At 38.1% G+C, this 23299-nt stretch overlaps 1 protein-coding gene across 1 annotated transcript in view; it reads right to left on the reverse strand.

Annotated features, from left to right (window-relative positions):
- The window catches only part of cdh10a (cadherin 10, type 2a (T2-cadherin)), a 28307-nt gene that overhangs the window by 1655 nt on the left and 3353 nt on the right, over positions 1–23299 (reverse strand). Inside the window, exons 2-10 of the mRNA XM_028569185.1 lie at positions 19682–19976; positions 16995–17114; positions 12142–12309; positions 11809–11990; positions 10633–10886; positions 9495–9631; positions 9243–9364; positions 8093–8201; positions 6790–7041 (exon numbers count right to left, since the gene is read on the reverse strand). Coding sequence (XP_028424986.1) covers positions 6790–7041; positions 8093–8201; positions 9243–9364; positions 9495–9631; positions 10633–10886; positions 11809–11990; positions 12142–12309; positions 16995–17114; positions 19682–19976 — 1639 coding nt within the window. The remainder of the gene's footprint in view (positions 1–6789; positions 7042–8092; positions 8202–9242; positions 9365–9494; positions 9632–10632; positions 10887–11808; positions 11991–12141; positions 12310–16994; positions 17115–19681; positions 19977–23299) is intronic.

Consider the following 23299-nt stretch of genomic DNA (forward strand, 5'->3'; position numbering starts at 1 on the left):
GGGTAAAGTTCAGTGACAGTTGAAAACCCATTACTTATTGATATGCCCTTGACAATATAAGCACTACACATTTCTGTTCTTTTGCTGGGTAAAATGATAGGCACTGTTGTGGCCTGTATGACCTTGTGCGGCAGCGTGAATGGTTCCTGTACTATGTAAAAGCGCTTTGAGTAGTCGTAAAGACTAGAAAAGCGCTATATAAAAACTTTACATTTACATACTGCATTAGATCACGAGGAGTACTAAATTGGTGCTTTAGGTTGTCAGGAAGTAACATGCAACCTACCAGGGAAATACACAGACCATTTTGTTAAGTGGATTTATTTGCAAATAAATGGAGCTAAGAACCACAGTACTATTCTGAGGAAGAACTGCCGTGGATTACAGAGTATGCAAAGTGACCTGTCTTTGATTGGTCTTGCTTGAATTGCTAATTATTGCTTACATGTTCAAGGGACCCTACCAAAACCTCCTGTAGCTCTTTGCAGCAGGCGACAGAAATGTTGAATATTACTGCAGTGTCCTTGATCCTGCTGGGTTGACATGCCAACTGCGTTGGTTGTTTGTTTAACGGGGTCCATTGTGTAATTTTTTGAGTTGATTCTTAGAAAAAAAAACCTTGTTCTTTCACAAATACGTGCTCGTGCATGTGTAATTACTTCCACCAACTAATCAAAGTATTCCTCGTAAGCGTAGAATCTGCCATTCAGAATCATTCAGAATACTACCATGTGGCGCCAACACCAAAGTTAATATTGGAGTGGCTTTTCCAAGACGGAAAGCGCTCATAAGGAGCAATCATTTTAAAAGGGACGCCAAAGTTGCCTGCTTTCTTCTCAAAAGGTAATTCTGCCTATTTGTTTAAGTTCGAAGTTTTATAGTTGCTTGGCTAACTATAGCATGAAACGACTAAAACAACATCTAGGATACTTTTCCTCACGTCAGTGATGAAAAAGGATTGTCTATCTTGTAACAAACGTAATCGTATGTGATTTCCCTGGCAGACAACTCACGTCATGTGCAGTTGTAACACAGACTAGTTGCAGCTAGAACAGCTGTGTGTAAACGACGGAGATACTAAGGTCTAATTTCGGTCTCATTGACATTGTTCATACCGCTCAGAGAAATATATTAAAAACACAAACGTCCGTTGCTTCTTTCCTACGCATTAAACATTGCCATACAATATTAATCTTGCACAATTTACAGAATAACGATAGCACTGATACTTTACTAACATTAGCTTGCATATGTTTGGAAACCTGATAGCTAATGTTAGCAATGAAATGGTACCAAAATAACATAAAACTATTATTACACCGGAAGGAACTCTCGCAGACAAAGTCGTACTTCTTGGAATAATACGGCCACCGTAGGAGTTATAACTCGTTTGGAATGGGAGGGGCTAGAAAGTAATATTCAGTTGGTTGTCATACAATTTTACCGCTAGATGGGAGAAATTCTTACACAATGTAGCATGCCTTATATTGCTTATTTTTTGTAGTTTTTTTTATAGTAAACCTCCTGTTTCCTGTAGTCCCGTTTATAATTACGGTCCTCTCTCAGAAGCAAAGGTGGAAGTACCGTAGCAAAACGTGTTCAAAGCGCCCAGTGAAACCATCAGGGTGGATGGTTGGGCGTATGGTTTGTATCTGCCAAAAATCAATGCAGTATTCCTGAGATTAAAGATTACTACGATTAAAGATCTAAGCTTAAGTAAGTAGGTTGCATGCTCATTCATATGAGTCATTCTATTGACCACATGAGTCATTTTCGAAGGCACTGATAAACAACTTACTTTGTCATTTAGGTATGAGGTGTCATTCCTGTGCACTTTGAGATAGAACTGTGTAAGAGCAACATCTCCTTGCATCAACAATTGCAAGTATTTGGTGTCACAATAATTGTTTTAATACACTAAGATGCTACGCTGGTGCCAGCCAGAGTGGGGACTGCTGGCATGAATGCACATTTTCAGCAACATTGTATTGATTGCAGTGAAATGGGACAGCTTTCAATCGATGTCCTGTTTGTAATGATAGACCTTGTTATAGCAGAGGTATTCACTATTCCCCCCATGTGGGCACTCACCATCATGTACTTGAGAAAAGCAACTCACTCTGGGCCATGTTATTGACTTTAGCACCTTAAATTGGCTGTAGCATGGAGCATATGAAAGTAAGGCCTGTCTGGAGTGCGAATTGTACATGATGTGTCCACGCCATAGACGGCAAAACACCACCGTGAAAAAAGAACATCAAAAAAATAACACTGTCTGCTGTGATACGGTCATTAAGATCCTAGGTCTGGCTCTTTTCCTACCAAGAGTTCAGGAGTTGTAATGCTAAAACGACAGCTGATTCTGAGCACAGCCATGGTAGCAATGAATGTCGATGTGGACTGCAGGGATATATGCGACCGTAGTGCTTACAAGCCACCCACGTTAATGTGACTTCAAGGTCAGGTAGATCGCTGTTTGGAAAAATTCACTGTCACAAAGAAAGGGACACGTTTGACATCGCAGGAGGTAACATCTTTGGAGTTGATGGAATTAAACAGTGGTTCTACAATCATGTATTATCTCTTCTAAGTGAAACTTGGTACCCTTAGACACTTTTGTACAACCTCTGTGTTGTTTATTAGTAACAACATTTTTATATGGAATGTTTCTATACTCTGTGCTTCTAAGGCTGACTTGCTACCCTACCAAACGAGAACAAAACTGCTCCGTATTTACGTGTCTACTACATGGGGCATCGATTGGTAGGGAATAGAAGAAATAGCCTCAGTCTTCAGCAGTCAAGGGGATGCGTAAGATCTTTTTATACAGGGTTCCTCATCATATTTCCTTTTTAAAGAGTCAGCTCAAAACAAAACGTCAGCTGGAGGCAGAGTTTTGGTCCGTGTTCTTAGCGGCCAACGGATTTTCGTTTTGAAAGTAAAAAAACAAAAACGAAAAACGTCCAGTTTCCCAATTACCATTAGTAAATAGGAAAACAAAAAACGGAAAACAACCCATTATTCGTTTTTGGATCAATCATTTGGACATCAATGAGACCCACGAGACCATGGACAGTTAGAATGATACGGACGTAAAAATGTTTTTAGACGAATATGCTCGTTTTATATTAGAAAACCGAAAGAATGGGATGTCTTGTGGGGATATAGCAGCTGCGTTCACAGTTTGGAACGATACGGGGGTTTTCTCAGAGGAGTGTGCGGAGGTGTGTGCTCAGCAGGGACTTGTGGCGAAACACAAGTTGACTTTTATTATGAAGTGGTCACAGGAGATTAGCGCTGACTGCTCTCATTCATCAGTCTACACAACAATACAACCATCATAATGGTATAATATAATAATAATAATGAAGCGAAAACATTTTCAAAATTTCTCATTTTCACATAAAAGGTCTCTAACGTTGTTTTGCGCCATTGCTTTGGCAAATATCTGTCAAACTAAAATCGAAACCATGATATGGCTTTCCCTTATCAAATCGCAAAAGACTCCGATTTAATACAACAATATCTGTCAAACAAACAGGGCTATAATTAGTATAAATAAGATATCAAATAAATGTGATTTAAGGAGGTTAAAAAAGTAACTAAGTAACTCTACATTTTAAATTAGCTACTTTTACTATTTTACTTGTACTTGAGTAAACAACAAAGTAACAGTAGGCCTACTTTTACTTAAGTAGAACATATTTTTTACTCTTCACTTCTGCTGATTTATTTAAATCAAAAAATTGCATAGACCTAGCCCTAGTCTGCATATCGGCGTAGCTGTGGTGGTCAGCTTTTTATTTACTTTAAGAGTAGCATTCATATGTATGTTTAACAAAAGCGGTAAACGGCGATTGATAAAAAAAAACAAAAAAAAACGTACGCACATTATTATTATTATTAGACTATGATGGTTGTCTTGTTGTGTAGACTCATTTTTAAGGGTGTGACGAGATCTCGTAAAACGAGATCTCGCGAGATTAAAACGTGACGAGACTTCTCGTCGAGGTGAAAAGTTGTCTCGTGAGGCGATGTTATGTCAGCGTGATGGAGCGTGAAATTACTATTGAAGATCCCCCTGCCACTTTTAAATCATTTGTGTGCAAACATTTTGGTTTTCCTGCGGAAATAATAAACGGCGAAAGAGTGACAGACAAGACGAACACAATATGTAAATATTGTAAGAAAAAAATGCCGTATACCGCGGCTAACACGAGCACTATGCAAAAACACTTAAAGCACCACCACAGCTCTCTACTAACTACTGCACCCGCGACGAAAAAATTAAAAGGCCAAACAACTCTAGAAGCCTTTGCATCTCTGCCACCGGTAAGTGCAAGAGCCACGGCAATAACGAGGGACATAGGCGTTTTCATTGCAGCTGATATGAGGCCATTTTCTGTGGTGGAAAATGTCGGATTTCGGCAACTCCTAAATATCCTTTGCTGTCTCCACTTGCCAAAGCATACCTTTCCATCCCTGCTACCTCAGTTCCAAGTGAGTGTGTTTTTTCTACTGCAGGAGACATAGTTACTGCCCAAAGGTCTCAACTGCTGCCAGAAATAGTCGACATGCTTATATTCTTGAAAAATAACATGACCATATCTTAGGCTGTTCTGTGTAGTTTATCTTATAGAAAAAAAATTGTTTCTGTTTGCACTTGTAGTTTTGAGAGAGCAGTACTTTGGTTATTGATACACTTACTGTTTGCATTTAAACATTTTCTGTTGTTTACACATTTATTTTATTTATACTGTTTATTTTTTTATGTTCGATTTGTGGAAAGGAGTTAGATTTCACAGGGCAGAAGCCAGTTGGTAGATTTTATACAAAACATTTTGCAGTGTTTGCATGTCCTTTACTGCATATGATTCATTAAAATAGTAAAAAAAAAGTTAAATAACATTCATCATTAATAGTTGATTTCAAAAGACACCTAAATTGTTTTGCATTTTGTGATTTTTCAGTTGAATAAAAAAACTATTTTCCATTCATATATTTCATCATTGAGGATTTCTTAAAAAAAAAAATTTAAAATCTCGTCTCGTCTCGTTCTCGTGAACCCAATCTCGTGATGTGTCTCGTCTCGTGGAGTAAGCGTCTCGTCACACCCCTACTCATTTTTGATGAATGAGAGCGGTCAGCGCTAATCTCCTGCACTTCATAATAAAAGTCAACTTGTGTTTCGCCAGTGAAATGCTTTTAATATTTGCATATTAAAAGCGATATGCAGACTAGGTCTAGGTCTATGCAATTTTTAGATTTAAATAAATCAGCAGAAGTGAAAAGAGTAAAAAAAATTTTCTATTTAAGTAAAAGTACTGTTACTTTGTTGTTTACTCAAGTACAAGTAAAATAGTAAAGGTAGCTTATTTAAAATGTAGAGTTACTTAGTTACTTTTTTAACCTCCAAAAATCACATTTATATTGATTTTATATCTTATTTATACTAATTATAGCCCTGTTTGTTTGACAGATATTGTTGTATTAAATTGGAGTCTTTTGCGATTTGATAAGGGAAAGCCATATCATGGTTTCGATTTTAGTTTGACAGATATTTGCCAAAGCAATGGCGCAAAACAACGTTAGAGACCTTTTATGTGAAAATGAGAAATTTTGAAAATGTTTTCGCTTCATTATTATTATTATTATTATTAGACTATGATGGTTGTCTTGTTGTGTAGACAAATTTTTGATGAATGAGAACAGTCAGCGCTGACTGTGACCACTTCGTAATAAAAGTCAACTTGTGTTTCGCCACAAGTCCCTGCTGAGCACACACCTCCGCACACTCCTCTGAGAAAACCCCCGTATCGTTCCAAACTGTGAACCCAACGCAGCTGCTATATCCCCACAAGACATCCCATTCTTTCGGTTTTCTGATATAAAACGAGCATATTCGTCTAAAAACATTTTTACGTCCGTATCATTCTAACTGTCCATGGTATCGTGGGTCTCATTGATGTCCAAATGATTTCCGGGTATGCAGCCGCTTACTACCTACGATCGCTTCCGGGTCACGAAAAAAATGAATGAGGAATAAGATTTATACACACAATTTAATTTCCGAGTTCCATCTACAAACACATCAAAGAAAATCGGATAACGAGATAGTTTTTTGTTTTCCGTTTTTTAATATCAAAACAAAAAACGAATATGGGTTGTTTTCCGTTGTTTGTTTTCCTATTTACTAATGGTAATTTGGAAACTGTCCGTTTTTCATTTTTGTTTTTTTCCTTTCAAAACGTAAATCCGTTGGCCGCCAAGTACACGGACCAGTTTTCAACCAACTCAAGAAGACAACGTTAATCAGCAAAAGTTCTCATTCCAGCCGTCAAAATCAAAGGTGGCTGGCTACAAATGAGATGCCTGCTTTTGTTAACTTCCGTGTGAAATTATAGACCCATTGATTACAAAAGAACCATGAATTTAAATATCGGCAATCATTATTAGTATAAAATGCTAAATGTGCTATGCCTAAATAGAAAGCTTAGCATGCATAGCAACAGGAAGTAACAGGGGTGGGGTAAAGCAAAGGATCATTTGAGAGTATAAAAAGTTAAAGTTGTACATTTTACTGATTTGAAAAGCCCTGTGAATCCAATATGTAATTTTTGATTCTGGGCTATATAAATCAAATTGACTTTACCTCCATTAAATAACTATTTTTTTTGAAACAAGCAGCAATTGCAACCGTGGCTGAACAAAGAAACAAATATCACAGGATGGTCAAGAGGGTTAAAATATGCATTCTCACACACATGCTCATACACAGGGGGGACTTACTGAGGAGAATAATGACACAGAGCAGGATGGCCACCAGAGCTCCAGTTGTGAGACCATCTGAGAAGGGCAGGACCTCGGGGTTACAGGACTGCATGTTTCCACGGCTGTCACAAGCACACACGCGCACGATCAGTGTACTGGTGCTGCTTTGAATCGGGTAGTCATTGTCTGAGATCACTACAGGCAGGAAGTACATGCTCATCTCACGCCGGCTGAAACCTCCCCTCCGCGTCAGGATATTGGCAGTGTTATCTGTGGAACAATGCAAATGGGTAAAGATGTCACTAATAACTAATAACATTCCCTCACCTAAGTGATCATATAGGGAAGAATTGCAATCTTTATTTCCTTTTCTTTGTATCTTGTGACAGACGGCTCGTGATAACTTTCAGTGGCCATTTAGAATTACCTGGGTCGTGAGTAAAGATGTCTCAATAGTAATCAAAACTAACACTTAGCATATTAGTAACAACATGTGATATGTGACTTTGTTTTTGAGTAAACACAGCTTAATGAGGAATCATATGGTAGTCTTCATTCTATAAAGACATGAGCAAAGTGGTTACGCATAGCCACACTTTCTTGAACAACTAATTAAAGTCCAAAGTTTGTTTGTAAAATTCCGCTTGGGGTAGAATTTCCACTCTCTGTTTTAAGCTTCTTTGCAGTCTTTTTATTTTGTCTACTGCGATACACCCCAGTAGTTGAGGATCTTGAGTTAATATTCATTCTGAATGACTAGGCATACTGAATCAGTTACTAAATGGAAAGGGAATATGCAGATCCGGCATTTGAAGTTGTCCAATATGTTACTGCAAGCTTGCTTAATGACTTCTACATTTCTTTCTCTCTAAGAAGGGTTGTGAGCATAACTACTTTTTTCATTAACATATTTTTCATTGTATGACCCAAGGAACTGTCTGTAGCACAAGGCAGGATAGATGTGGGATGACTGTCCCAAGGCTGATTTTCATGATGGCTCTTCTGTAAATTAAATGTTGCCACAACTCTGGACATTCAAGGATTTTTCAGTAAAGGGCATCAAAGGACTGCAATCGCACAATGGAAATGTGTAATACATTCTTTTCAAATAAAGTGTTTATATACTGTTCTAATTTATGATTTTATATAAAGTTATGGCCCTTGAGATTTTTATCATTTCAAACCCCATTTCACCAATCAATAAATCAACCAAGACTGAAATCGAACAAATAACAATTTTAACATTTTTATTTGAACGTACAAGGAGAAGCATTTGAATATGTTTGGTTTTTCAGTAAACATGAACAAATGTGTGTCTTACCTTCCCTGTCAACAATTGTGAAGTTTGGATTGGTGGAACTTATGCTAAAGACAAACTTGTGTCCAACAAGGGGTTCATCTGTGTCAACAGCACTTATGGTCTGAATCAGCTGCGGAGAAACAAAGTATGAGAAAACACATGGAAGCTTGTAAATCTTCCCCTTAGAAGGTAAATCTGAAAGCATCTAATCTTAAACATTCACTGAGAGTAAACTGGGGCCGATCGGATACATTGTAGACTAATCTGCAATTAGTGAGGAGTGTTTAGACAATTAAGGGATTTGATGTCTCTCGAAACTCCAAAGCTATAAACGCATGTGGCTTTAGAGTGAATGACTGTCCCCCAACACAGATCTGTCAGCACGCACCATGCGCATCATGGAGGGAGCATTGTGGATTCAGACATTTCCTCTGGAAATGTCAGGAAGAGACTGATAGATAATCACTGCCAACTTCTGTTTGGCATTTTGCCCAATAAGACTGAAAACGGTTTCCTCACATAGGAAATGGTTCTCCTAAGACCACAGCCTCACAATAACCACATGTGTTACCTGCTTCCAAGTTAATTTAATTGAAGGTCATTTACGTATCCATGCATATTCTGGTGGCTAAGCACCTCTGACACACACACATCTAATCAAATATGATCACAAGCACACACGTGCACAATTTGATATGACTTATAGTTCAGCAACATTATGTATAACAGTCTAAGTAGACAACTCCTGCTACGTGAGCCCAGTCTCTGTGCGTAACGTAGAGTTTTTTTCCTGTGTGTCTCTACGATGTGTAACGTTAGACAGCCAATCACCAGCATTATCAGATCTTGGTAGAAGCATGCTGCATGCTTTATTGGCTCACTGAAGCTGATGAGATTTTCTCCTTAGGTATTGAAATTTGGTATTAAATGAGGAGGCATTTTTCGATACTCGATACTAAGGAGGCATTTTGGTCCGTGCCTAAAAAGTATTACATTCGGTACCCGGTATAATGATATGGATGGTAATTCAGCAACGTTATGTATAACAGTCTAAGTAAATCACAATACTTATAACTGATAATAAACCTGAACTTTTATTTAAATGATAATGTAAGCCAAACAAATCCTTATTTCAGTATATGTCATATATAAGCTCATGAATTTTCAGCACCTGTCCTGCTTTGACATTCTCACAGACAAACGTGTCATAGGACATTGCAAACTCAGGGGCGTTGTCATTGACATCTAAGACCTTGATGAACACAGGCACTCGAGTTGTCTGACGTGGGTTATCTGAAACAAATAGATTAAAATAAATGAATAAGAGCATTTTTGTTGTTGTCGAAGAATTAGAAATAAAGAAGCATCTTGACAAAAGTAAAGGCCATATATTGGGAATTGCAACATAAAATACAAAACGTACTTATTTCAGTGGCCACCACAGAGATGTTGTGCCATTTTGACATTTCTCTGTCCAATGCTTTGAGTGTTGTGATGGTGCCGTTCACAGAATCAATGTTGAACAGCCTCTCTAGATCTGTATGCCGATCAATGGAGTATCTGAAAGAATTACGTGCAGACATGTAATTAATACAATAAAATAAAAAGAACACGCCTTGATCTGTGAACATGTAGCAACTTGTGTATCTCTGACATTTGCATACCTGTACTATTGCTCATAAAAAAGTGCAGTTATGTTTTCGGCTTGCACAGATCTCTCTTCACAAGACACATACATCTTTACTTCATACAATCCACAATGTACTTTACACAGTACATCAGTTGAATCTTAAATAAATATCTCCTCCCTATTGTCCAAGGATGATACATCTTTTCCTCATTCCTTCTCATTTGTCATAGTCAACTTTCATATTCCACTGAAATTTGAATATGCAACACAATACGCCATGTGGCATGGGCCGAGAGTGGCATATCAGGCAGGCGCCATATGTTCTGAATGACGGTACTGAGCTGTGTGAATCGATACAGCAAATTAGGCTCTTTGACTTTGTGCAGTGCCACTGAGGGCTTACATAATTCCGGGAAATAAACAGTGTTTGTATTCACTTCACAGGGCCGCCGCCGCCGCCGCCGCCATCTTCCACAGGGAAATAACCAGGAGGGACCCATGAATAATATCTCCCCCCCCCCCTATAGCCATAGCCCCACACACACCGACACATGGTCAGGCTGATGGATTAGATTTAGCCAAGTGGGCACAATTTCATCATCCTGCTGAAAGAGCTGATAAGAGGAGAGTTTTTATTTCTACCATGTGTTGCTTGTTTTCTTATTGATTTTTATACCACTACAATTACAGCTGGGACAATGAGTTTTGAAACAATCGCATTACCACAATAACGAATTACGTCCACTTGGTCGGTGAGGAAATCTCTGCTTAACAGGTCATTGATTAATTCCTAAGTTGGCTAAATAGCGAGGAGATAATTCCCAAGGAGAATGACTTTGCTATGACAAAGGTAGGGAGGGGATTTTGCATGTGGGAGGGAGTCTGGCACTGTTTAGGGTCTAAACACTTCTAGCTGTGTCTTGTAGCATACTTGACTGGCTTGTTGTCAGCATCGGGGTCCCTGGCCGACACCACACCGACGAAGCTGCCAGCAGCTGTGTCCTCATGCACCTCGATGATGTAAGGGTTCCTGGTGAAAACGGGAGGCTCGTCCACATCCTCTACTGTTACCTTGACTGTGGCGTAGTCTTTGAATTGCAAACCGTGGATGAACCTTGCATCTAAGTAGGTGTTTTTCACCTCCACTCTAAACTCGTAGTCTCTCTTATTTTCGTAATCCAGTGCCTGGAGATGAAAGAGCACCAGAAGTCAAGCTGTAGACCGTTCCACAAAAACAGTCCGTCTCCAGGATTTTGATAAGCAATTCATTGCGTTTCCTTTGTCTGCCTTTATCTTATTCATACTCTAAATTCTAAGTTACAAATCCAAATGAGGGATACTGATCTTGCAAAATCTCAGGGGGAGAACTGAAAAGAGTTTCTTGCAAATTACCGCTTTATATTATTCATTTCACAGACTTGGAGTATCTGATTTTACACTGCAGTTCAAAAATAAATGCTGTCATGTCTTCCTTACATGAATAAACGCTATCACACGGCTTTTTCTAATCTGAAATAGTACTACTTTGTCTTTCCATTAAAGTCAAATGTACATATTGAGACATTTTTTAAAAAGACAGCTCAAATTTACAGTTGTTGCAATTAAGACTTAATACTAAATTGAAGAGAAACTCCTACTGTAAAGATTAAAGACAACTACTAAAGAAATTATGATGGCAGGTTTGTAAAATATGGTATTAGCTAGTATTTCATTCAAAAAGAAGCATGTTCACATACTAAACAATAAAAAACATATTTTACTGGAATTTTGCCTTGAGTTTAAAAGACATTTTTTCTGTTCAGGTGGTATTTTTGATGTAGTAGTAAGACTTTTTTTAGTTTTTTCGTTGAAAGGCTTTCCTTTTAACACTTCAGCATGTGTTGAAGGCTATTTGTGGCAGCTGTATGAAAACATGTCACTATTCACAAGAAAGGTTTTGCCTGATTGGACAGCCATTATCAGTTAAGAAATAGTGAAACGACTGCTCACAGTTTGATGCCGGTTGCAGTCTACAAAACACAAAGCAGTGTAATACATAAAAGAAGACTACATAGCACATAAAAGGAAAGGCAAATTACCCCAAAAATATACCTAAATAAATATTTACCTTTTTGATTATGATGACTCCCTCTTGTGTGGTTTGGTCAGTGATAATGTTGAACGTGTCATGACCACCAACGATACTGTACTCCATCTCAGCATTACGCCCGACATCTGAATCATCAGCCTTAATACGTCCAATAGCACCTCCGATCTCTGTCGACTCCACAGCTGTCACACGGAAGGAATCTGCATATGGCAATGAATGAAACAATCTCATTACATGTTTGTGTGTGTCAAGAGTCCATGTAAGAGACTTGTCTTTACTTTGTAACTAAAGTTCCCTCATGTTTAAAGGTCTGTTACAAAGCATTAGAGCACAGGGCCAAAGGCCTCTTACGGTTAGCAAAGCGTGGCGGACTGTCGTTCACGTCGGAGAGGGTGATGCTGACTGTTGTTGTCCCTGAAAGCCCGCCCATCTGTCCGGCCATGTCTTTAGCTTGGATCACAACCTGGTAGTTTTCCTTGACTTCTCTGTCCATGCCAGGCAGGGCTGTCTTGATGGTGCCTGGAGAAAAAAAATAGCATTTCTTCCACCACTTTTGCCATTGTAAAGGAAAACTTCATTTGTAAATGTATGTGCTGCCTTACTGAAAATTAGATAAGATTAAGATCAATTCCATTGCTGTGCTCAACCATGTCTCCTAGAAAATTGCATTTATATACTACTAATTTGGTTTGCCAATTACGTTTTGAGGGGAAATGTAATTGCTGCCTGGATTATGTTCCCTGGCAACGCTTTTCTAGCATCAGAAGTTTACAGTATGTACAGCATGCAAGTTGTAGGAGGTGGTCAGAATGGATGTGCATGAAAAGCGCAGGACTTTGAACCTAACCACACGCAGGACTCGGGATGTCAAACAACAAAGGCTTTTCGGCCAAAGATTACTTCTGGGTTGCTGCATACATTGTGACTAGCTGTTTTTGGTCAGATCCACTGCCTAAAGCTGGATGTTGAATTGCAGTGTTCTTTCTCTTTTGTCCACGTTAAATAAACACATCCAACGTGTAAACAAAACAGTTTCCCATTGTTGGAATGGACCTTTGACGTCCATTTATCTCTGCTTCAAGCTCACAGAGCTATTTACTCTGTACCAAACACCCACAGATGAAACTGGCATTGTCTCATCAACCTATTAGTTAGACAGTAAGTAAGCACAAAATGTCAGACATTACTTGCATCTAATTTAAGACATGCTGCAAATAAATAAGTAAATAGTAAGTAAATAAGTATAGGCTTAAAAAGGCTTTGCCTTTTAAGCTTTTTGAGTCACAGACAATATATGGTTATTGATAAGTGATTTCTTATACAAGAAGTCCAACGTAAAATAGTTGAAGAAATGTTATAACAACTAACAGTTAGGGTTGCAAAATTCCGTGAATTTTCAAAGTTGGAAACTTTCCATGGTAATTAACGGGAATTAATGGGAATAAACTGAATATTTTTGATATTGCTGTTATAATACTGTTAATATATAACTGGGAACTTAAATGTAGTTGAAAAAACCCCATCTTGCAGTATAATCTTGGTTAAAACAATCTGATTTAATGCAACTTCAGTTGAATGTCCTCCCTATATTCGTCAATGACATGCACGCACGCAGAAATCAGCATAGGCTACTACATACTTGCCAGCATTTAGTTTGTAAAATATGGGAGTTTATTTAATTTTTTACATACATAACCCATTGCTATTAACTTATGTGTGTTAATTGTTTAGCCCACTTGTTCTTGATAGGTTGGAAACAATACACAGCGCTGATGGTTACCTTAGCACGCATAACCATAACCATAGTAAATCAAAGGCAGCATGCTAGCTACCTTCATATGTTAAGATAATGGTCAATGGTTTGGGCTACTTTTTACCCTACTGCAGGGCTATTGAGGCCACACCCACTGCGCAGACCATTTCTAGAATCCAACATTCTACAGCTGATTGAAGACAGATTGAAGACAGTACTGCATTTGAGCCCAAGGACTACATCCCATCCAAATTCTCATAAATTCCGTTAATTCCCATGAAAGTTTCCAAATTGCAATGTCTCCAAAATTCCCCAGCTAAACTTTCCATGGAAAGTTTCCGGAAATTTACTGGAAAATTTCCACCCCTTTGCAACCCTACTAACAGTGCAGTATTATTGAAAAGCAATAAAGGTGCAGGAGCCGGTTGCCCCAGCTGTTTGTAAGTTCAAACTGGGCGTAGTGATAACAGTAATAAAGATACATTATGTTAAGTCAAAGTGTAGGCATACTTAAAATGGGTTGCACCACACTGAGTAGTTCTTTTGTAGGGCTTAGTTGTTCCTAATTATTTACACCTAGTTACTTCTAGAGGTAACAACTGAGTAGCATATGGACCAATTTGTCTTCTACATTGATAAAAATGCAACATATGGTGTCCCTTAAGAGGCACACATTTTGCAGAATCAGACGGAATAAAGAGTCACATCAGTAACATCTTAATCTACAGTAGACATGAATAGAAATAAAAATAAGTCGCAAAATATTTTCAGTGTTGTAGCTTCATGAATTTAAAGTGCTCATATTATGCTCATTTTCAGGTTCATAATTGTATTTTAAGGTTATATCAGAACAGGTTTACATGGTTTAATTGAAAAAAAAAAAACACCATATTTTTGTTGTACTGCAGATTGCTGCAGCTCCTCTTTTCACCCTGTGTGTTGAGCTCTTTGTTTTAGCTACAGAGTGAGGCATCTCACTTCTGTTCCATCTTTGTTGGGAGTCGCACATGCGCAGTAGCTAGGTAAGGACTACTAGCCAGTCAGAAGCATTGACATATATATATAATGGACCAATAGACCCCGTTGCTCTGGACGGAGACCAGTGAAGGCTATTAGAAGCACTTTTCCGGTGATCTCTTCCTTTACTGCGCAGCCTCCAACTGACAGAGACAACGTAAATGTGACGTGAGCAACGTGTCTGAAAGTTGTAAGTCTTCTGGTAGCTGTGCCAAGAGAAATCTCAATCATTCCCAATCTTACAGAGACGGAGAGTGTAGGTATATGTAAGGAGATCACCGGAGAGAGCACCGGCTAATTATTGCTAACTAACATGCTAGTTAACATTCGTAATTAAACCTTAACAGCTAATGTAAGTCGAAACTGCCTGCGAGCTTCTCCTGTACTATACGGTAATTCCTCTACTGTGCGACAGTAAGTCACTTGGTTATGACACAATCGTTAGCTTATTTTTACAAAAACGTCTGCTACGGAGCCATAACGTGAGGTACAAGGTAATGGAGCCTTTTATACATTGTCCTGTTTCTTTAGAATTAAACAATGGACAAATAGAGTCTTTAAACGCTTCAGATGTAAAGTTATTCACAGTCAAGTGACGTAAAAAAAAAAAGGCGGTCGGTGGAATGCTAACAAGAGGTGATACCTTTTGTAGCAACAAAATGGGGCCATCAGAGGTTCGAGTTCTGAAGCGAAGCTCACCCCCTTGGTCAGAAGCAGAGTTCGAGGGTGTGCCACGCTAGCAGCTAGGTGAGCATTATAACGTGTGTTACAAAGTGACGCACGTTCGTCACGGAAGTAAAGGCTGGACTACAACAGAGCTGTTTGGAGCAGTTTGTAAACAGTGTTTTCTGTTGGAGATGGTAAGTCCCTTTGGGGTCATTTTGTAATCCTATTACATGCACAAAAAAGATATATAACACAATAAAGGAAAGGGAAAAAGCAAAAACGCATATTATGAGCACTTTAAAGGTTGAGTTAAAAACGTTTTTAGCCTGCGATTTTAAAATATCTTGTTTAATTTGATGTATTTTTGCCTTAAAAGCTTAAGGCTGCTCTCTTCGCAGGACATCTGACTGCCTGAAGAGGTGCTTGTATAAGCATCGTCACCCACAGAAGGATTATCTTGTGGGCTGGCATCTTGACTATTTATTTGACTGGATTACAGACACACACAGTGATTGACAGTGTGGTAGGCTGGCTGTAGGGCTGGATGTCTGACAGTTGGTTGGGTGAAGGTCTTCAGAGCGTGATGTTTGGTCTTTCAATTCACTTTGACCACCAAAGTCGACTGCAAGTGAAGCCTCTCCAATCATATCCAGTACCAGTAATGAATAAGGTCCCACCTCTGGTTTTGGACCACTTCTTCTGGGAAGTGGCCTGGCTTTTTAGGTCACTCCTTTTCTTTAATTATAGATTATATAAATACTGTTAGTAGATTACTCAAGCGTCCTTCTGTTGATGATGCTGTTATAGAACTTTGACCTGTAGTCAAGTAAAGATTTTTTTTTTCCATCACAAGACTTAGACAAATAATATCATGACTAGGGCTGCTCTCTCTTAGTCGATTAGTAGACTAATCGGTCGTTTTGGTCTTAGTCAACTTTGATTTCTTTAGTCGATTAGTCATGTTTTATGCTTTTTTTTCATGCTGAATAACTTCTTTCCAAGAAATGTACGAGCACATCTCTGGTAAACACAAGAATTAAAGTGGTGCTTTTGCATGACTCTTTGCGGAGAAACTCAGATTTACAGATCTGTCGATTAAATCAACTAATCGATTAGTCAATGCAATTGAATGAGTGTTAGTCGACTAAGAATTTCTTTAATCGAGCACAGCCCTAATCATGACAAGGCCATGTGGTATCTCTTAATGTTATTGAAATAGAAAAATAAGTTGTGCTCCAAAAATGAGTTGGTTCCTTATTGTCCCCATGCTACACCCTTCCACAAAGTTTCATGAAAATGGGGCCAGTAGTTTTTCCACAATCCTGCTGAAACGAACCAAACTAAAAACATAACCTACACATTACATAAAAATGTACTAGCTAAGACATTACTTGACTTGACTGGTGCAACCCAATTTAGAACCTTGTTAGTTTGAAACTAGCTAGTGGTTAATTACTATGAATGAACTATGAATTATGCAAAAACTTCTCTTCTCTGAACTTCTCTGAGCTAGTGTCTAAACCAGTCCTGATCTGTAAATGGTACTTAATTGAAAGTTGAAAGAAACAATGAAATCAACTATTTACATTTCAGCTGAAACAAGACATCTCAGTGATGTGCTCCTAAAAGTAATTATTTTTTAGTTTAGTGGAGTACAATCATTTTTTAATTATTTTTTTATAGATGACTAAATTCTCAGAAAGACTTTGCAGTGCGAGATATCTGTTTACAGACTTGCATCCAAGAGATCTTGCTGGGTTCTGCTTACCATTTTCAGAATCCACAGAGAAGTATGGTTGTCCCTGTAGAATGCTATATACAAGCTTGGCGCTGTTCCCATACGTCTGATCATCAGCATCATTGGCAGTCACGGTGACAACCGATGTACCTGGGGGAAAAAAAGAACATGGAAAGTCAATTTGACTGATAAAGCAGTGATACTGCACGACATTATCAAATAACTAACTCACTGTATTTGTATTTACTTTGCTTTTGAAATAGCAGGGCCATGGTTTAAAATCTAATTAGTTGGCTATAAAAAGGCAGTGAGGTCTTAGTAAAATCAATCTGGAACATTAGTAGTCATCTCTTCCCTTTTTATCCAAGAAACAACAAGGTAGTTGCTGCAGCTGGCGGAACTGTGAAACAAAAGTGATAGTCGTGCAGACTGCTTCTCTTCTGGCACCTCAGTGGAAGTAATTGCTTTGATTACACCCTGGTGTCCTTGTAGATGGATCTCTTAAATGCCAGTGAGACTCAAAGGTGCTACATCATCAAGGTTTCCACAGTATATATCACGGGGCGCTGATCAGGTTTGATAAATCAATCTTTTACCATACCCTACTAATAAACAAGTACATGTTTGTTGCGCAACTAAATAGGGATGTCCCAATCAGCTTTTTTGACTCCCGACCCCATCCCAATCTTATAAATATTGAATATCTGCCCCGATTCGATACTTGTCGTTGCTCAGATAATAGCACACAAGGTTTATTTTTTTTAAACAAAAAGAACAAAGTAAACAAAGTAACTAAAATGTGTCTTAAGCTTAATATATTTTGAGTTACTGCAGGAAATTAGACCAAAATGGTTCTCTTTAGGATCCCACCCCCAAAACATAAACAGTCTCAAGTTCCCCACTGGACAACAAAAACTTAGTGACGCCTCTTGCGCTTAATAGTCTTAATCTTTGTTTTTATTCGGGTGTTTACCGATGTCGGCTCCAGGGAAAAACAGCCTGTAAGCTGGTTTCCTGGTGGAATCACGTAAGAACTGTGGAGAATTAAAGTAATCTGCTGCTGTAAAAAAAGGGTTCTAAGAAAGACAGATTATTTTACTTGTTGCCAAGGGCTGGCAAGCTGTGATCGGGAACGGGACATCCCTACAACTAATGTAATGTTGAGTTGTCATCAACTTCTGTATTGAAACACTTAAACAGCTAATCTAGTCATAAACTATGTATCTTTACAGACTCCTGGCTAAAAGTACAGTGGTTGCACATAGAGCCAGTGTTGCTTTTAGCTTAGCAAAGCCATATTACTGATGCATCAGTTGTCAGAGCCAGAGGTGTGGCAACATTAGATAAATACTGACACCTGGAATATAATGAATGTGGTGTTATCAGCTGGGATTACACCCAGCGACCGATATTGAAAGAGATTTTTGGCAGTATTAAACGTTATAACCTACTCTATCATATCACTAAAACTCCAACCTCAACAACCAAGTGATATAGCTGCTTGGATACGTGTCATTTCTGTGCTAAGTAAATAAAAACGATGAAACTAACAAATATTTTATTTTATATTTTCCTCTCAGATGTTCTGTCATTGAGTCACTTCTATATTAAGTCCTGCGTAAGCCACCCAAGCGTTTCAATAACTCCACATTGCAAATAACGTCCTTGGCATTCAGGAGACCTCTGCCGTGTCCTGTTTAGGGTCGGCTGTCTCCGTGCATACTAATGAACCCGTGAACATCTGTCCCACTTAGTCCCAGCACTGATAGCATAAAAGGGAGCTGCTGATTTGTCATGGCTGGCTGGGCTGATTAACCAGTGTGTTCAGTCTGAACATATAAGGCAGTTTATCAGTCGAGAGACGAGTAGTGGTGACCCTGACCCACCTTTTACCAGTATCCATGCAGCCGAGAAATCTAAGAACAGTGCATTATGAATTTCAAATAGGCCATTGTTATTTGTCATATAAGACAATTGGGTTTTGATTTACCCTTGATTGCTCCTGTGTATTAATTTGTGGTTGCATAATTGAGGATTGATTCCAAGCTGCATGCATTATTTTCATAAGCTTTGTTTATATTCCTTGCCAATTGCTTTATTTATATGACTTGAATAGGATGAAGTGAAGGGCAATGAAGCAAATCCTTAATTGGAAAGACTTTGACAATCTAAACTTTCAATATTTCTACTGCCTATTAAAATGGCAAATGGCATTACTAGTTATGAATACCAAATGAGCCTGACCAAACAAATAACAAGCACAAAAACAGTAAATAACTTTGAAGAACTGAATAGGGCATCACAATGGGACAGCGCATCCGACTGATGAACAACACTGTTCAGTGGTTTTTCTACATTGCCTGAAAAGTGTTTATTGCAGCTTTGTATTAATTATAGAATGACATAAATGTATGAATATATACACAAATAAAGTATGGCTGCAACCTATGATTATTGAATTTACAGGTTTATCTGCGGATTATTTTCGAGATTGTTTATTCCACTGAAATAACTAATAAAATGCAATTAAAAAAAGATTTTTACCAGAGTCTATGGGGACTTCTTCAAATTGCATGTTTTGTCCAACTAACAGCCCAATCAACAGTTTACAATATAAAACATAGAAAAGCAACAAATCCCAAATTAGAAAACGTTGGGCATTTGTGCTGAAAAAAATCCAGCCATCTCTAAAAGAACTAAAACGAATCATAACTTACCAACTTCGGACATTTCAGGGACGCTGGCGAAGTAGATTTCCTTTGCAAACCTTGGCTCGTTGTCGTTAATATCGTGGATTTTTATGTTAAATTCAGTGTCCGGCTCCAGCTCTGCATTGGTTTTCCTATCCAGGACCTTTGCAATGAGCGTGTACATAGCTTTCTCTTCCCTGTCCAGCCTCTTGGTGGCATGAATATCCCCAGACTTCTCATCAATCAGGAACAGGGTGCCTGCCCCTTCTCCAGTCAAAACATACCTCACATTGCCATCACCTTTGTCCATGTTGGAGTGCAGCTGAAAAAGTAAAGAGACACATTTTGTACATACAGAGTCAAACTTGTACTAATATAGCAATGTTGTATGGGGTTGTAATTGCACAATCTTCTGGCGTGAACTTCAGACAAAAAAAAACAAACACTGTTGCCATTTTGTGTAACCAATGGAAACAGTGCATAGCTGTTAAAAGTTAAATTAAACTGGGAGAAAAAGAGCTTTCACAAGTATTTACAAGTCCTAAGCCTTGCCCTTGATCACCTCTCCACATAATAACAAATTAGTTCCTCCCTTGTTAGCTACATCTCTATTTGCAATGAAGCGTTTTTTTACTGTGGCTTAAAATAAGATACTTACACAATAATAATAATAATAATAATAATAATAATAATAATAATAATAATAATAAGAAGAAAAAAAATAAATAAATGTCTGGCCATGGGTCTCCCAGTTTAGGAGTATTCCCAAGGATGTTTTTGTCTTTAGGCATTACTAAGGAAAAAAAAGCTTTTTTCTACATATCTTCAATTTTAGCTTCATGCCCTGGTTGCCAATTCTCTCTTTTTTATTTATTTAAAACTATTGCATGCATCAGTTTCAGGTAACATTTGTGAACTTTTAACTCCTTACTGTCCTCACACGCCTCTCAAGTTGGCCAATTTACACAACTTTTAGCAATTATTTTCTTAATAAATATATATATATATATATATATATATATATATATATATATATAAAAAGAAAAAAAAAATATATATATATAATATTTTTTTTTTCTTTTCTAGTTGCAGCTGTATCTCGACACTTAGGTTAGTTTGTATTCTTCATCCCAGAGTTGATTTACGTAACATGCAGTAAACAAACAGTGCATGCTACATGACTTCCTTGGGAATGAATACATTGAATCTACTGTACTGTTTGGCCAAGTGGGGCTCCACTACATTTACACCATAATCTAGATATATGAAAACCTTGTGACACTACTGCGAATGCTGAAATGATGGCCCGAACCCACTCAGGGATCTATCTGTTTCACTCTCAGAACAGAACATTGCTTTGGCACCCACAGTGTCAAGTGTGACATACTCCATTTGTTCCGATCAAATTAGTCTTAGATTTCTCTTCCAAATTGTGCCTTTGAAAAATGATGAAAACCTGACCTACAGCAACAATTGCTAAAATTAGTCACCTATGACCTATCCATCACCTTGAAGCGGCTCCAAGTGTCATGGAGGAGTAACGGCGGCATACTGTGACAGACACTTGATTCAAGCTCATTACTGTACTGGATCTGTCAGCAGATATATTTAGAGCACTATCTCATGGGTTCACATTTTAAATGACATGAAGTTAGGGACACAGATGTACGTCAGCAACTTATTAATATTAATGTCGGCATGCTGTGAGGAAACTAATTATTTTTTTTCCCCCCACAGTTGGAAGAGTGATGTCAACGGCACAACTTTGAATGGAAATTAGGAATGTATTGCTAGCTATTCTCAGGCAAATGGGACTCATGCAAAAACAAGATGCTGTCAAGTTTAAATCAACAATATGCGCAGTATTTGGCGTTGTTTTTGAAAATATTTTGATGCACATGTACGTCACTCCAAAGTCTATAAAGAGTAATAGCAGTCATTATGAATTTTCACATATATTTGTGTTCAAGGGACAGAGTATTCATTGTTTGTGGATATGAATTCTCTCCGGAGCTGTACACCAGAGAGTCATGGATTTATGAGATGCTATAGATGTGAAGGCTGCTACTGCTATTGACGAATGGCAGGCTAATTATGGTGAGCAGTAGAGTGTCTGTATGAATTTATTTATTCAGATCATTTTTATATACTATGTGGTATGTGCATTTACTCCCAGGAAGAAAAAAATTAAAATAAAATGTTGTATAGTCTATATTGTGTAGTGCCGCAGTCACCTTTTATCTACCTTGAAAAGAATTGTCTATGTAGTGGTACTGTATATTGGCTGCAGGATTAGGACATGCACTAAGCAATGCTGGGCAACCATCCTTACTAATATTCAGAGCTGTTGCCATTCAAATACAGCTATATGCTTCCTGTATGATAATTAGGCCTATAGAATTTCTGAGACCAACCACAAGAATTGCACTCTTCCAAATCTTTTGATTGTATTCTTCGGTAGTTTTCATCTGATTATTACCATATTTCCAGTCGTGGTTGTTAATCCAGTAAAAAAGGAACCTGAGAAGCAACAAACAACGAGCCATCAAAGGAGCCTGCACCCTATGCAGCCAAGCTGTCTACAGGATAATAGGAATTGTACAGTCTTTGTAGAACCCTGTGGTATGCATTTTACATATTTCCACTATACTTGGGGACATCCAAGCCCTTACCTCATGCACTTTTGCTAATTATTGGATGTCTGCTGTCAACTTCCTAATCATATGGGTAAACAGCTCTTCTTTCCACAGATTTTTTACTGAATGGTAGTGCAAATAAGGAGACCTTTTTGCAGAAGTAAGCAATGTGTACTAAGTCATTATGAGATAACATGAAATCTAAAAAATAATTGCACTCCTGTACATCTAAATCGACCAGCAACGTGGAAGTTTTAAGATTTGATTTCTGCAGGGATGTTTCATAGAAATGGTAATAATAGAAAGTATTCAGTGTAGTGACTTAAAGTGTAGCAACCAAGCTAAATTGATTTTGATTGACATGTTAAGTTGTACATGTTAAAGCAAACTAAACTCTGCACCTAACATGTATTGCAAATCTGTTACATCTAGTACAGCTAGAAAAAAAATGATATTGATACACTTGACAAAGTGTTTTCCACACAGCCTTAACAAAATCAAATGTTAGCACTATACCGCACTATATTTGCAGAGATTTAGTGGCTCTCCTTTCAAGGCCTTGCAGCACAAACACAGCCTTTTCAAGGCCTTACAACAGAAGCACAGAAGAGAGCCTTGATGAGTTAAATCGCCTTGCACAAACACTAAGGAATTGTCAGTAAAGCGGCAAAATCATTGGCAATTCTTGTCAGGTCTCTGGTAAGCATTGCTCGCTGCTGCAAAGAGGAGATAGCAAAAATAGAGTGCAGAATGGATACAGAATAATCACTCTTCTTCCCTCTGTCCCTCTGTCTCTTAAGACATAGGCAAAAAATCTTTACAATCGGGACACCGAACTATAATGTATATTATGCAGGTTAAAGTTGCAGCATACAGTATCTCCGGTGTGCTTTGTAGTTTTCAGAGCTCGTACAAGTTCTGCAAAATTCATGCAGAAATGGATCGAAAAAGGCCTTGCAAAATCTCAAGGAGACGTATTGGCAAAAATATTAACACAACAAAGTGAGCT

The sequence above is a fragment of the Perca flavescens genome, chromosome 22 (assembly GCF_004354835.1).
Source record: "Perca flavescens isolate YP-PL-M2 chromosome 22, PFLA_1.0, whole genome shotgun sequence".
NCBI lineage: Eukaryota > Metazoa > Chordata > Actinopteri > Perciformes > Percidae > Perca > Perca flavescens.